Source organism: Pteronotus mesoamericanus, unplaced genomic scaffold (genome assembly GCF_021234165.1).
Source record: "Pteronotus mesoamericanus isolate MK-2021 breed Mesoamerican mustached bat unplaced genomic scaffold, CSHL_Meso_final contig_100, whole genome shotgun sequence".
Taxonomy (NCBI): domain Eukaryota; kingdom Metazoa; phylum Chordata; class Mammalia; order Chiroptera; family Mormoopidae; genus Pteronotus; species Pteronotus mesoamericanus.
Window position 1 is genome coordinate 18,488,690 of NW_026554999.1, and position 16,124 is coordinate 18,504,813.

At 55.0% G+C, this 16,124-nt stretch overlaps 1 protein-coding gene across 1 annotated transcript; it reads left to right on the forward strand.

Annotated features, from left to right (window-relative positions):
• Positions 1-9,781: 9,781 nt before the first annotated feature.
• Positions 9,782-12,034, forward strand: ISLR2 (immunoglobulin superfamily containing leucine rich repeat 2). Its single transcript, XM_054584863.1, has one exon. The coding sequence runs from the start codon at positions 9,782-9,784 to the stop codon at positions 12,032-12,034; it is 2,253 nt and encodes a 750-aa protein (XP_054440838.1).
• The last annotated feature ends 4,090 nt before the right edge of the window (positions 12,035-16,124 follow it).

Consider the following 16,124-nt stretch of genomic DNA (forward strand, 5'->3'; position numbering starts at 1 on the left):
GGTGCTGTCTCTGTGGGGCCTGCAAGCTGCGGCTGGATGCCATTACTAGAACTGCCCCAATGGGGGCACAGCATCAGTCTCTTGGGGGGTCCAGGGAGCTACTACAGACTTGAACTAGACCACCTGCCCTTCTAGAAACAGCCATCAGAGAGGCCTCACTGGAGTCTTAAGGGCCTTCTAACCAGCAACATCAGTGATGGCCACTGAGATTGGCCTGTCTTGGACCAAAGAAGCTACACACTGGGGGCATTCCACACCGCCACCTGCTCGATAACCTTCTTCTTGGCCTCAGTCTTCCTTCCAATAAAGTGAAGGAGTAAGGATGGAAGACCTCCAGGCCCCAAGCTCTGATGTTCTGTGAGTCTGGACAGCTCTCTGTCTATTAAGTTGGGTGCAGTCTCTCTTGCAGCTGTGGCCCTAGGTGACCTGTTGGAGCAAATGGAGCCTGTCCTGGGGATGCTAGCCCTCCAGAAGCTCTGACGTTCTCACACCGGAGACCTGAACATGCTGGGAGGTGCAGGAGCCTGTGGGTTCTGTAAGGGCAGAGATGCCATCTGCCTGCTTCACAGCTGCACCCGTGCCAGTACAGCCCTGGCAACATGGGGAAACTCAATTATCGACACTATTTGTGGAATGGGTGACATAGCAGACGGCTTTCTGCATGCCCATCCCTTGGCTTCTGTGTGCTTTGCTACTGACAGCTCACACCTGCAACTTCCTTCCAAGACTGCCCTTGGGCTATTGGAGCTGATTGCCTGCAGGCACAGAGAGGGAAGTGCCTGGAAATTTCTGTCAGCAGAATAGCCCCTGGCCAATGTCTGCCTGCTGTGCTTTCATTGAAGCCGCTTTCCTGCCTAAATCAGGACAAACTCTGAAGTGTGATTTCTAAACAGCCAGGGACCAGCCAGGCAGAGACACCCTGAATTTGTATCTCACCTTGAATGAGTCTCAGAATATATGTTTATTGTGGCCCCTTTCCGTATCCTCTGATGGCATCAGGCAAAAGAGAACTGAAGGTGGCGGGGCAGAAAGCAGTGGCCAGAACTGCAAGAAGAGTCACGTCTCCCTTCTGCATGCCCCCACCAGCCAGGGAACTCCCAGCAGATGTGACCTTTCTTCCTGGGTCCACACACCTATTCAGTGACCAGGTTTTATCTCTAATGACATCACCTCTTCCACCCCCTGATTCCTGCTATGTGAAGGGCCTTCAGGAAGTGTTTTGTAGCAGAAGGACTCCCCCCTGCCCACAGAGCAGTGAGCAGCAGTTTTAGGGAGAGGGTTAATTCCTGGGCTCGGATGGGCTGGTAACCTCAGGAGATGAAGCAGGTTCACTGCGATGGGATGGAAAACAAAGAAACTGCCCAGGGGCATGAGGAGTAGGATCAACAACAGTCCTCAGACTTTCTGAAGACATCTTTCTGCAGGAAGCCCAGGGGGAGGCCCCCCTAGAAGCCCCAACTCATCCTCAAACTGGCTTCTCCTCAAGCCACAGCACCCAAGGACCAAGGTCTCAGAGAACAACAGCACTGGAAGGGTCTCAGAGTATATCCAACACATTCTCCTTACTTTTCAAGAGTGGAAACTTAGAAGCAGTTGCTGAAGATCACACAGCAAGCCTGTGAAGCTGGCAGCCTTGTGCTGCTTCCCCACTCCTTGTAAGACCAGGGTAGAATTCTTCCTTCTGTTTTCCACCTTGACAATAAAGTGGTTCTCTTTTCGGCCATGGGATCAGTTGACATGTTCAGGATGTGAAGTCATGGAGGAACATCTTTGAATTCATAAACATCTCCTGTTCATAAATAACCAACTAAAAACTAATGTTTTCACTGCTCTGAAAATAGCTCTCGATGCCTGCACAGACATTTCCAAGAACACATTTTTATCCTTTCAAGAATTCTGTGAAAGCAGACAATCCTCTAGTTTGTACGTATGCCTATCCAAGAGAGCTCTCCGATCCTGCTCTCACACTGAACCCTGACCCTTGTTACACACTGAGCCCCAAGCCGGCTCATGCACTGACCTGACCCGTTCACATACTGAGCCCCGATCCTGGTCACACAGTGTGGACATAGACTGGTCTAATCTCCAGATTAGGGGTTGTTCTCATATGGTTCACTGTAATTATGACCAGTCTCATTTCAATTCATTTTAACACAATATTAGATTACTCTGATCATGCAATTTTCCAACACATCTATTTAAAGGGGATTTCTTGCTTGACTGAATCTTGGGATTGACTCCTCAACATCCATTTCATGGCTATATAATCATTACTCTAAGCCAATTAATTCCATCCCCTTTTCCAGTGATTGGCTCAGAGATGGGGTGTTCTAAGCCAGTGTGCGTTGATAAGTCCTAAAGAGAGGCTGTGGCTCCTGGAAAGAATCTAGTCTCTCTATCTATTGGTCTGTTACCAATAAGCATGTGCCCCCAGCTGCTGCTGAGTCCCCCAAGGGCACCAAGGAACACAAGTCTCAGGTTGCAACCCTGTTAAGGGTGGCAGAGGAGAGACAGAGAGAACCTGGGCCTGTTGATGTCATTCAGCCAATCAGCCCTGGAGCCATCCCTGCTTCCCAGTCGGGATGTGATACCTAATCATTCAAAACACTTTGGGATGGGAATTTTGTTTTCTGCAGAAGAAGCATCTGAAGCGATTCCCTGTCGTCCCTTCCCTGCTTCATGCTGCCACAAAGGGACTCCCCTCTGGGGCGGGCCAGTCTCACCCACACCTGGTAGAACGGCTACGCATGTCACCCCTCACAGGCAGGAGTGCTGCCTGTTAGAGACAGGGGTTCCACATCTTCAGTGAGACAAGCACAAACCTAGGCAATTACCTGAGATGCCACTGAAAGAATTGTCGTTAATTGCGATGGCAACAAAGGGTCTTGCCAGCACATTAAGCTTATTTCATGAAAGCACTAGGAGGAAGGTCAAGGACTGGATCCCAGGTTATTAATAATGTCAAGCTTCATTTGAACCGTTCAGGAAATTCCTCCCAGTCGCCTCCAGCAAACTGCCACAGGTTGTTACTTTCCTCTGAATCAGCAGTCTTCCCAATATGTAAATGAGGATTTTTTGTTTTTCCCTAGAAAATAATTAAAATCACAGAGACCAATAAATACTTAAACAGATTGTGGTTTTAATTAAAAACCTTCCACCAAAGCTGTAGCTGCAAGCCTGTCTTTGGAAACTGGCACACTAGTGACAGTCACAGCACAAAGCGGGAAGAATCTCAGACTAGAAATCTTTACAAACACTAATAGTAATTCCAATTGCTACCTGTGCCATGGCGTATGTTGGTGGGGGCAGTGAAGAGAGACATTTGAGGGCAGGGCCAAGGTCCTTTCCTTGTGCCGGAGGCAAGACAGAAGCATGTAGGGGCATGTGCAGCAGACCATCTCATCCTACCTGGATCCAACTCTGCAAGGCAATAATCATGGCTAATTCTAGCTACTATTGAAAAAATAATAGCTCATTTCTAAGCATTATCCAAGTGCTAGGTACTAGGAGCTTTGTATGCATTGACTCATTTATTTCTCACAGGAACCCAACAGAAGTCTTATTCTTATACACCCCCTTTTTTCCCCTAAGGCACAGAGAGGTTGAGTAACTTGGCCAAGGTCACACAGCTAGTACATGGTGAAGTCTGTACAACAACCTTTCCTCCTAACCACTGTAGAGTGTATATAAGGGAAAGGAGAGATAGAAGGTGGGAGGGGTGTTATGAACATTGCGTTGGGTTTCCCAGAGGAGTGGGCTTTCTGCTGGAAGTTAGAAAAAGAAAGCAACTTTTGAAAATGTTGGGAACTCTGTGTGAATGTGTGTTGGGGGTGGGAGTAAGGGGCAGGACTATAGAAGCTGAAAGATGGGAAGCACTGAGTGTTTAGGAAATTCTGATTGTAGGGCAGCTGTGGGGAGGGTCCTCTGAACAGGCCTCCAGGCTGGGCATATTTGATGCCCTCCTGGGCCCTGGCTTTCTTACTTCCAGTGCCCCTCCCACATCCATTAAATCACCCCTGTGCCATGTTAAACACAAGGCATGTACAAGTCTGAGTGCAGTGGTTGCAACTGAACCTTACTCAAACATCCTTTACTTCTTTTTTTCTTTTAAAGAGTTTTATTTATTTATTTTTAGAAAGGGGAAGGGAGGGAGAAAGAAGGGGAGAGAAACATCAATGTGCGGTTGCCTCTCGCGTCACCCCTCCCGGGGACCTAGCCTGCAACCCCAGGCAAGTGCCTTGCACTGGGAATTGAACCGGTGACCCTTTGGTTTAGCAGGATGTCACTCAATCCACTGAGCCACACCAGCTAGGCCCATCCTTTACTTTCAATTGCAGTTTACTTTTCCTTAAGAGCCGAAAAAAACTTTCTTTTTCAGGTTTCAGACATTTTATAGGTCCCTGACAAATCCATGAGACTTAAGGACTGTCTTCTAAGGCTTCAAACAAGGCTCAAAGAGAAAGGGCTCAACCAAAGGGGAGACTTGGAAAGGAGTACAGGAAAGTTCTGTTCCAAAAGGAGTAAGCTCATTGGTTCGTGCCAGGGACCATTCCTTCATCAAGTATTCAGACGCGCTGTATATTGTGCTCTGGGTGCTGTAAACACAGTAGGGTCACGGTGGGGGCTGTACCAGTGTTAGGCAGGGAAGGAGGCTGCAGATTCCTGGGACTTAAGGAAAACTTTGGTGCCTTGGTTAAGAGTCCCACACTTCAGAACATTGCCCCACTGAGTCTGCAGAGCTGGGGGCTGCAGCAAGCCTTGGCACGTGGTTCCAGCCATAGCCCTCTCCCCATCCCCACCCCCAGCCATTGTCCCAGGCCTCAGCGTCCTCCAGGCGGTGTCCAGCAGGGGGCAGGCGTGAACAGGCCTTGGCAGGGCACCTTGAGATTCACTGGGTTTCGACCCTCCCCACCCTTTAGACCGTCGGGATCCACATCTCGGCAAAAAACAACAACAAAAACAAAACAAAACAAAACAAAAGAATTGCCCAGAGCTCCAGCTCTGGGCCTCTGGGTCTGCCTAAGGCCCAAACCCCATCCTGGTCAAAATGCCTTAGCCTGAATTCTACAGATTCCTATCTGATCCTCAGCCCCTCACCACCACCCGCAAGTCCCGCGTTGATGGCTTTTATTTAACCTTATCTCCTTCCTCTCCCCACACCTACTTCCACCCATTTGATTAGGGGCCTGTTTCTTTAACGATCAAAGACGTGGGCGGCGGTGGGGGTGGTATCTTAGCTCCCGTTTCCCCAGCCCATCAGTAACTGTACCATTATTAACATTATAGTCATTAGACTGCTCCTGCGCGCCTGGCGGCGCAAGACAAGCGCTCAATCTCCCAGCTGAGCTCGGAGGCTGAACCCGGAGTCTTGGTTCCTACCCGAGTTCTCGGCGGACCTTGCCAGGGGCGACTCGGGCTTTAGGCTGCCGCGGCAGGAACTGGGCACTCCAGGGCCGAAGGGCTGGGGTAAGGGTTGGCTTTCCCCAGGGTACGCTCAGGGAACAAAAGCGCTGGCTGGACAGTGGGCGGGAACTACAGGGCTCCGCGGGATCCCGCGCCCTCGCTGGGTGGCCACCGCGCCCTTAGCCGCAGTCCTGACACCTGGAGCCCTATATCCCAGCTGAATTTCTCCGGCTTCTACAGCCTCGGCAGGAAAGGAAGGGAAAGGGTTCTTTATCGGCCGGTGAGTCCCAGAGGTTCCCGGGACGCTGGCTGGACGGGTCCCTGCGATCCAGGGAAACACTCGGCGGAGAGTGAGCGAAACCATTCTGACTTCCACTTTCCAGCCTCTGTCTTACAATCCCTCAACCCAAAGTTGTCCCCTGCCCGCCCGCCCGCCCGCCTCTCCGTCTGCCTCCTAGGGGGCGGGGGACAGGGAGGATAAGAGGTGGAAACTGGATGGAGGGTCCACAAGCGGTGCGCCCTCTCGCCAGAACCCCAATCCTTACCTCCGCGCCGGGCGCGCCGCCCCCGCCCGGGGAAGGTTCCAGAACCCTCCTTCTGGACCTGACTCTCCATCTTCGATGCTGGGTCTCTGCCTCCTCTAGAACCGCGTCAAGTTTCCCAAGACGCGGACAACACTGCCAGGAAGACCCTCTTACTCCGCAGACAAAGAGGCTCTACTAGGTCCGGCTGTGCCACTCCCCGACCCAGCCAGGCCCAAAGAGCAGGGACTCACTTCCGAAGTGGGGGCCCGTTCCCCCGTCCCACCACAGGGCCAAAGATGCTCTCACCCCTTCACCGCCCTCCCTCTGGGTCCACTGTGGCGATTACAGTAGCAGGTGGAATGAAGTTCTGGCTTCTGAATTCTGGGCTGAGAGAGATGCGCTGGTCCCAGCCCGCTTGGCCTCCTGTAGCAGCGGCAGGAGGTGGAGAGAGAGGGAGGGACGCAGAGCTTGCATGCGCCAGTCTGTTCATATTTAATTTACAAAGGATCCTCAGAACCAGGGTCGGTTGATCCCTTTGGATGCAGCATTCTCTCGTGTCTATCTTCCCCACCTCCCTGGCTCATTAAAATGCTCCACATTTAAATCTGGAGATTAAGCTTTTCAGAGGGCCCTATCCCATGCCATAGACCCACCACCAGAGACCCCCCCACGGCCCGGGCAGAGGGCTGGGGGTGCCTAGGGCTACCCGAAAGGACCAGGGAATGCGAGGGCTCTGCGTGTGTGTCCGGGAGCCTGCATCCATTCCTGTTCTGGCCAGTAACTCTGTCTCCAGGCTGCTGGCCATGCAGGGGGACAGGAATTCGGTTTTAACCAAATGCGCTGACATCCCCATGTCTCTGCCTTCTTGTCGAGAAAAGAAATGTCGGGGTTTAGCCAGAGACAGGGAAGGAGAGTCGGAAACAGCGAGTATTGAAGTATGTTGAGGTGGGCTGTTGTGTGTGTGAACGCGTGAGACACTGGGGAGGTGAGGAGCGGCGCAGACTGTGGAAACCGTTTGTAAGGTTGGTGGTGTGTTTGCCTGTGAGGCTGTGAAGACATGAGAGGTGCTTGAGCCTTAAGTTCCCATCCCACGCAGCTCAAGAAGAGCAGACATTTTATAACCATCCCTTTTGGCACCGTTGCCTGCTGCAGCCCCGATGCCCCATTCGCCTCTAGCTGTCAAAGACTGAGGGTGAGACGTTGGGTGCGCTCAGGCAGGCTTACTGGGAGCCGAGCCTGACACCCACACACCCGGCGCGGCTGCTGCCAGCGGTGCGCACAAGCCAGCGAGTTGGGCCGTGGGCTTCAGCGCTAGTTTAGCTGCAAAAGACCAGACGTAAAGAGCCGGGCTTAAAAGGCTGGAGAGGGGGCATCACTTCCCCGCGCGCCCTGCAGGGCCCTGCGTTCTCGTCTTTGGACTGGACAGGTGTGGGGCAAGGGGAATAGAGAGAGACCTGGGCAGGTATCTCTGCCCAGATTCAGGCAAAAATGGTAGGGAGGGTGAGGTGCTCTGCTAACACTATAAATTATGCATCGTGTTGAATGTGGTTTGGGGAGGAGGCGACTAGCGGGGGGAGGGAGTTGGGGGTACCAGAAGGAAGGGTCCTTGCTAGCCCGACTGCATGCCTCTCAGCCTGTCCCAGTCGAGGTCTGCCTGCTCCACTAAATGCATTTGCAAAAAGAGCTTAAACACAAAACACGATCCCCATTTACTTGTGCGCCTTGCCTTCCCCCCAAATTCCTCGAGGATGGTTTGTCTCACGTGTTACCGGGTGTAAAAGCAGCTCGCATTCAATTAGCAGCGAAGCTCACGGGGCCCCGCTCTATGGGTGAGTAGGGGGAGTGTGTGTGCGTGCTGGAGGAGGAGAGTGGTGAGTGTCCTGGGTGAAGGTGTGCCTTTGAAAATGTGTGTGAACGGTAGTGAGAGCTCAACACATCGACGCGATTACATGAAGATGGATAATTCTAGCGTGTGAAGGTAGACTGTGCGGAGGGGATGAGGGTCTGTGCTAATGTGTTTGAACGTGTGGGGGGGGGCGATGTGATAAGGAATAGCGGCAATGTCTGCAGATGTGTAAATGTGGGGGGACATGAGTTACGGGGTGCGGTGAACTGGCAAGAGCCCAGCGAGGGCGGTGGGCGTGGGGGCCGAAACGTGTCTCCGCGAGGGTTAGAGCCTCTATGGCGTTAACAAATGTAGACGATGCGGGAGATGGGAGAGGCTCTGCGCGTCCCTGCCGAGCCGGGAGCGCGCGCAGACTCTCGTCAATCTGCAGCCAGAAAGACGTGGGGGAAACAGACACGAAAGGAAAAACTGAAGTGGGACCTCAGGGCCAAAGGATACCCCAGACTTACCTGTCCCTTTCCCCTGTCTTCCCCGCAGTCGGAGCAACAGAGGCGGGAAGCGCCCTTGGGCTGTCTTCCTGGCTCCCGAGACATCAAGTCTGGAGAAGGGGTTGAAGCCCGAGGCAGCACACGGGGAGTCAAAGAGCTGCGGGTAAGCCTCGGGACGGCCCCACAACCTTGATCCAGATGGGAATAGACCCCACCTAGGGTGCTGGACCCCTTGAGGTTGGGGAGAGATAGGGAGGAGCTCTCCCCCCAAGAGCAAAGGTGCAATGGGGAACACGGGTTTCCAAAAACGGGGATGTGAAAGGGGCACTGCCGAACCTGCCTGCCGGGAGCTCTGTGTGTAAGTGCGTTTGTGTGGCTGGGAGAAGGATCCCTGGGGCATCGTAGAGCTTCAGAAAAGGGGCAAAATCTTGAACCTTCTTCTATTTCCATAGCTAGTGGCAGCTCCCATGCCCCATGGGCCAGGGACCCCTCTGCTTCCTTGAGAGCCACCTGGGCTCTGTGGTATGGGGAAGGAACTTTGGTGCCGTTCCCCCCGTGCTCCTGGTCCGTGAACAAGGGAAGACCGCCTTCCTCAGGTGGAAGGCTGACTGAGCACCCCTGGTTCTCTCCTAGAGGGAGCTGCCGGCGGCTTAGGTCGGAGCGGCTGAGGGGTCTGCTAGCGGTCTTCCGCGCGGGTCCCACGGCTCCTGCCACCCGCTGCAAGCTCTCGGTATTGCTGATCCACTGGGACTTTAGTCTCAGTGGAGGGCTGTGTGCACGTGCCAGTGCAGGCCTGTGTCCCTGCGTGTGGGTCGTTTCGCGTGAGGACTTGTGTCTTTGTGTCTGCCAGTTCCCACAATGAACAGGAAAGAGCTCTGCACTGTTGTGGAAACGCTGTAAAAATGCTGGGTTCAGCTGAGAGGACAATGAGGTCTCAAGGGTATATTGTGTCTATGTCTGGGTGCTTTTATGTTTGTGTGTCTGCAAAATGTGTTGTGAACCTCTAAACCCCTGCAGAAGTTGGCGGTTTTATGGCGGTGCCTGAGCATGTGTTCGTATTGTTCTCCTGCATGGGCATGTGTGCCAGCGCTGTACATGGGACAAAGAGTTCAAGAAAGGACACCAGTCACAGACAAAAATACCCTTTCTGTGTATCCCTTTCACGGCATTAGACAACAGCTTAGAAATACAGACGGGTCGATGCAGACCAGCGATCTGCCGGCCAAGCCTGTGCAGTGGGGCCAGAGCTAGGGTGGGAGGGGTAGATAGGAGAAAAAAGAGCATGATAGAAGACCTCTGGAAAAGGAAGTCCGGGTTCTGAGAAGGAGCATGGATTGAATCCGCAGACTTTTACTGAGCTACACCCATGCCAAAGAGAGGCACCTGGGCATAGAGATTACTGGAGCCCTGGAGCCTACTGTTGACTGGTTTTCGGACGCAGAGCTTGATAGGGCTGGGAAGCTGGGGCTCGGTGAATCGCTTTCTATCCTCTTTCCCTGCTTTCACCTGCAGGATCCGCAATGGTGCCCTTGCGAGTGGTGTGGCTGGCCTGGGTGCTGCTAGGAGAGGCGCGAGCATGCCCAGAACCGTGTGCCTGCGTGGACAAGTATGCACACCAGTTCGCCGACTGCGCCTACAAGGAGCTTCGCGAGGTGCCGGAAGGACTGCCAGCTAACGTGACCACGCTTAGCCTGTCGGCCAACAAGATCACCGTGCTGCGGCGAGGGGCCTTCGCCGACGTCACTCAGGTCACGTCGCTGTGGCTGGCGCACAACGAGGTTCGAACCGTGGAGCGCGGCGCGCTGGCCGTGCTGAGCCAGCTCAAGAATCTTGACCTGAGCCACAACCTCATATCCAGCTTTCCATGGAGCGACCTGCGTAACTTGAGCGCGCTGCAGCTGCTCAAAATGAACCATAACCGCTTGGGGTCTCTTCCTCGGGACGCACTTGGTGCGCTGCCCGACTTGCGCTCCCTGCGCATCAACAACAACCGGCTTCGTACACTGGCTCCCGGCACCTTCGACGAGCTGAGCGCACTGTCACATCTGCAACTTTATCACAACCCCTTCCATTGCGGTTGCAGCCTCGTGTGGCTGCAGGCCTGGGCCGAGAGCACACGAGTCTCGCTACCTGAGATTGACTCCATTGCGTGCGCCACACCAACCGCGCTGCAGGGGGTTCCGGTGCACCGCTTGCCGGCTCTGTCCTGTGCACCGCCCAGTGTGCGTCTGAGTGCCGAGCCGCCCATTGCGGCTCCGGGCAGCCCCCTGCGCGCCGGTATGGCGCTCATGCTACACTGTGTCACGGAAGGACACCCCACGCCTCGCCTACAATGGCAACTTCAGATCCCGGGTGGAATCGTAGTCTTAGAGCCGCCGGTCCTGAACGGGGAGGACTATGGGGATGGGATGGAAGAATGGGACGGGGAAGGAGATGGGGACGGGGAAGGAGAGGAGGACGGGCCGACGCAGACGGAGGCCCCAACCCCGTCTCCGGCACCAGCTTGGCCCGCGCCCCCAGCTACCCCACGTTTCCTGGCACTCACAAACGGCTCCTTGTTGGTGCCCCTCCTGAGTGCCAAAGAGGCAGGCGTCTACACGTGCCGTGCCCACAACGAGCTAGGTGCCAACTCCACGTCAGTACGCGTGGTGGTGGCAGCTGCCGGGCCCTCAAAGCACGCTCCTAGCGCAGGGGGAGACCAGGATGTGCAGCCTCCGACCTCTGAGCGTAAGTCCACAGCCAAAGGCGGAGTCAACAGCGTCCTGCCCTCCAAGCCCGATGGCAAAGTCAAAGGCCAAGGCCCAGCCCGGGGTAGAATCCTTGGGGAGATGGAGGTGGGGCCGGAGGAGGCTGGAGAGGGGGAAGGGGCGGAAGACCAGTTCTCCGCAGACCCAATGGAGGAGCAGCGCTGCGGCCACGGGGACCCCTCGCGGTACGTGTCCAATCACGCGTTCAACCAGAGCGCGGACCTCAAGCCGCACGTCTTTGAGCTGGGCGTCATCGCCCTGGACGTGGCGGAGCGAGAGGCGCGGGTGCAGCTGACGCCGCTGGCGGCGCGCTGGGGCCCGGGGCCTGGAGGGGCTGGAGGAGTTGGGTTGCCTGGGAGGCGGCCCCTGCGGCGTCTCTATCTGTGCCCGGCGGGGGGCGGCGCGGCAGTTCAGTGGTCGCGCGTGGAAGAGGGAGTCAACGCCTACTGGTTCCGCGGCCTGAGGCCTGGCACCAACTACTCTGTGTGCCTGGCGCAGGCAGGCGAGGCCTGCCACGTGCAAGTGGTGTTCGCCACCAAGAAGGAGTTGCCCTCCCTGCTGGTTATCGTGGCGGTGAGCGTGTTCCTTTTGGTACTGGCCACCGTGCCCCTGCTGGGAGCCGCCTGCTGCCACCTGCTGGCCAAACACCCGGGGAAGCCCTACCGCCTGATCCTGCGGCCGCAGGTTCCCGACCCCATGGAGAAGCGCATCGCTGCCGACTTCGACCCGCGTGCCTCCTACCTCGAGTCCGAGAAAAGCTACCCAGCAGGCGGCGAAGCTGGCGGTGAGGAGCCAGAGGAGGCCCCTGGAGAGGGCCCTGACGAAGACCCAGAGCAAGGGGACCCATGTGGGGACTTGCAGAGGGAGGAGAGCCTTGCGGCCTGCTCGCTGGTGGAGTCCCAGTCCAAAGCCAACCAAGAGGAGTTCGAGGCGGGCTCAGAGTACAGTGACCGTCTGCCCCTGGGTGCGGAGGCGGTCAACATTGCCCAGGAGATTAACGGCAACTACAGGCAGACAGCAGGCTAAAACCCCCTCCCGCCCGCCCCGCCCAGTCTCATCCCCAACTTTGGGTGCCTGGGAGCAGAAATCTGGGCCTGGCAGGGTTTATGCCCCTCTCCACTTACTCAGTCCTCTTACCGTCCCGTAACTGTGACTCCTGGGGACTTAGAGTGCAGAGCGGAAGGTTTCACCAGTCCCCCCACCCACTCCCCAGCACCCTGCTACACCCACGATCGTTAGTGTCCTTATGGGCTGAATCCCCTGTGGCAAGCACAGTTCCCTGCTTCTCTCTCCCCGTCTAAGACACCACCGCTGACCGTGGGCAAAGTCCACGCCTCTCCAACCCCACGCAGTTATCTTCGAAATCTGCCCCACTGCCTGCCCAACCGTGAGCCCCGGAGCAAGAGGAAATGGGAGGACATTGGAAACATCACGCGGTAACGCTGTGGCTTGGGTGTTGTCCCGGGACCCCCAACAGACGTCCCGATAGTGGAACGCTGTGAGGCTCCGCCTCAACCCCTATTTTGCCCTTTCCAGGGTGCATGTTCTAGAAGCTAGGATTTGGTAACAACTCCCTAGTTTTTAGTTTTAAAGCCCCCTTGCGTCTGGGAACCAAACCCTTACGCTCCCTCCTCCTCCCCCTCTGGCCCGCTTGCGCTTCTGACCAGCTGGAGCCGAGCCGGGTGCCTGGGGCGCCTTTCATCTCCGCGCTCGGATTTTCACATTCTCGTTGTTTTCAAAGACAGCGACACTCCGAGTCTGGTGCTAACACTCTTTTCCCAACCTCTGGGAAAAGTGTGTGCGTGCGTGCGTGCGTGCGTGCGTGTGTGTGTGTGTGTGTGTGTGTTCGGGGGGGGGGGGGGGGGGGCGGAGTGAGGGACCGTTTTCTCCCGCTTTCTCACCTAACTTAAAGCGCCTCGGAACTGCGCGCCCTTTTTCCATCGAGCGTGCGGGTTTGGTCCCGAGCCAATTTCGTTGTGGGTGGGTTGGGGTTTCCGGAGACTAGTGCAACTCGACAGCTTCGTTTCCACTGCTGCACGGGGCTCAGACCGTATCTCGAGAAGCTCCGGGGCCATAGGAAGCAACTGCGGTATTTCCGGCCGGGTTCCTCGAGAAGCCGTGCGCCCCACTTCGCACAAAGCCTGCGAGTGACCTGCAGCGGGATGCGGATGGGGAAGAGCCCCTCGGTCCTCCTCACGCCTCCCCGCCCCGCCCCTTCTTTCGCGACAATAGTATTTGCTTGGCTTGTAGTCCTAGACGAGCGTGCTCTGTAAGAGAAAAGTCTGTGTCCTGTAAAGTGTGACCTTAGAGTGTAGGGGGCGGGCGGGCAGGCAGGTGGGCGGGGAGGGAAGGAGGGAGGGAAGAGGAGGGTAGGCCGGGGGCGGTGACTCTGGCTGGGGTCCCTTTTTCGTTTTTGAAGGAAAACGTTGGGGTAGGGGTGGGGAGTTTCGGGCGTCTGGATCATCGGGTCCGCGAAACGCAGCACAAGTGCAGTCCAGGGCGGAGTAGCCCCCAGGGGCCGCGCTCTTCTCTAAAGGTGTGTCTGTATGTGCACAGTCAATAAAACAATCGATTTGATCTAGGCTTGGTGACTCTTTGTCCGGGGAAAGAAGGAAGAAGCCGACAGGGGGAGGAGTGCCGGAGGAAACCAAAGAAACAAGGAGCTCCGAGGTCCCTCCCATTGGGATCCTTTGTAAGATCTCGTGTTTGTTTGACTGTCCAGTGATTTTTGCCAGGTGTTTACACCCTGCTCCCTGTGCCTCTAGCTCCAGGGTGGAGGGGGCAAAACCACAGGGGGGAGAGAGGCTGGCAGCGAAGAGAGGGTGGGTCTCTGAAAACTGAACGCGAGAAACTCCAGAGTGTGTGCACAATTCTCACTGGGTTGACCCTGTCTCTGTGATGTGGCTGTGTATGTGTGTGTTTATTGCCTAGTTTCTGCGTCTCAACATCAGCCTCTTAGTTCTCTGAGAAGCCGGTTGACAGATCCATAGGGCGAGACTGTAGTGGCCTGCACAAAAGAAGCCACAAATAATAAACCCCAGAGCAGGGAAAGGATGGGGGGCAGAAAAGGGGCAATCTGGCAGGGTTGGCTCCACAGAACAACTTGGTACCTTTAAGCGCAGGAGCCTAGAGTCTGTGCAGGAGTGTTGCGGGCGGGGCAATGCTCAGAGAACGGAGCGTGGACCACTGCCGGAGTGTGTGAGGCAGCCAGAGGGTCTAAGGTGGGTGCACATGTAGGATCAGGTTGAAAGCACACTGGTTTGATAATCTCAGAAACGGGGCTTCTTGGGTGAAGAAGAGGAGAGACAGAGGGACAGATCCACAGTGGATGCTGTGCTCTGCATCAGGATGAGCCTAAAGTGCTGTCGTTGGGGCTGACTGTGTATTTCAGCAGAATCTCCCTGTAGGAGAGGGAGTGTAGCCAGGAAGGGAGATGGAAGAGGAAAGGAACAGAAATGAAGGAGGCAGATGAAGATTACACCTCCACTCTCAGTGTGTGCCAGGTCTTCCCATTTGGACCAGTCCAGGCTGGGGACCAGTCCCAGGTCCAGACACCATCATGCTACCCAAGCCTGTCTCCTGGCAGAGATGGTGACTATGACATTTCCCAGGGCTGGACTGCAAGTCACAGCCTGAGCCCTGACACTGCAGTCCACCCACTCCCAGGGACACAGCTCAGAGATATAGCCTTTTAGGAAAAGAACTACTTTTTTTCTACCTGAAAATGCTGCCTTTGAGCAGGGAGCAGGGACTGGCCAAATTCCCATGTTTGGTTTAAAAATCCACCCACATGATTGCATTTGGGCACAGGCCTGGCTGGGTCCCTAAAGTGCTTTTTTTGCCCAACCCAGCCCTCCGGTCATGGGAAAGGGGGGAAAGGGGAAGAATGGATCCTTCCTGTCCCCACTGCCCTAAGAATTGGAGGCTCTCCTGATCTTTTCTCCCCCTAGGATTCTGAGGTCCCCCAAAGGTATGTGCAGAGTTTCTGAGAGTTCTGACACTACTTTGTCCTGGGCCAAGTTTCTTAACAGTGAACACACATTGTTCATCTAGGCCTCATGGTCCCTGAGCAAGGCTAGGCCCAAAGACTCTACCCACAGGACAGGAACGGGTGCGGTCTGGGGGTGCAAGGGTGCCATGACACTTTACTGACTGCCCATTGAGACACCAGCCTTCCTGGAACTCCCGCATTTCTGTCTGAATGTTTGACACATGCACGGAATGGTCCCCAGCTTCTGGCCTTCCTTCTTGTCTCCTTTTAAATTTTGTTCGTTTATTTCCTTCCACTCTCTCTTCTCTGGTCTCCTTTTCCTTCCACCTCTCCCTCTTTTCTCCCTCAAGAATCTCATAAAATCCAAGGGTTGAAAGGGACCCTGAAGATTTGCTAATCCAACTCCCCATTTAAGGTTTAATTCTTTTTCTACAATGTCCCCATTAGGTGGTTGTACTTATCCAGGGATGGGAGCTCACCATCACTCCCTCCCTTCGAGGAACCAATCGTTGAGCAGTTTAAGGTGTGCCCTCCCTCAGGTATCCCTTAAGCCCAACTCTGCCACTGGCATGCGCCCTGCGAGAATCTGCAGAGGTTTGGAGGTGAAATCCCCACATCTGTCCCTCACTTCAGGGCTCCAAATCTTGTCATTCACTGACATTTTTTAAATTATTAATTTAGAGCACCTAGTGTTTCAGGTGCTGTGCTGGCTTAGCTCTCCCCAGTGTGTTTTGCCAGAAAACATTTGGATGCCACATGGACATGGAATATAATGGGTTGAGGAGTGTGAGTGTGTGTTTGGTAGGGGGTGGAGGGGAACACAGAAAATAGTCAGAGAATGCAATATAACAACAGTAACCTTGGAACTCATAGCAATTTATCAGGAACAGTAATTCTCTGAGCTGTAGAAACCAGATGCCCTGACTGGGATGTGGCCTTGAGTCATCAGAAACCTGTCTGCCACAAGGTGACTTGAAAGGAGTGCCCCCCACTCCAATGTCTCCTAAAAGATCAGCAGGAATGAGGACTGTCAACGATCATTTGAGAAAGTCCATTAATATAAAAGGACAAAGGGAGGTACTGCTTCTTTGAGGAAGAAGCAGTTGAGTGGGATCCTCTGCTTCC

Bases quoted from the DNA above. Each gene is read 5' to 3' on its own strand.
- ISLR2 (XM_054584863.1), top strand. From the start codon at position 9,782: ATGGTGCCCTTGCGAGTGGTGTGGCTGGCCTGGGTGCTGCTAGGAGAG.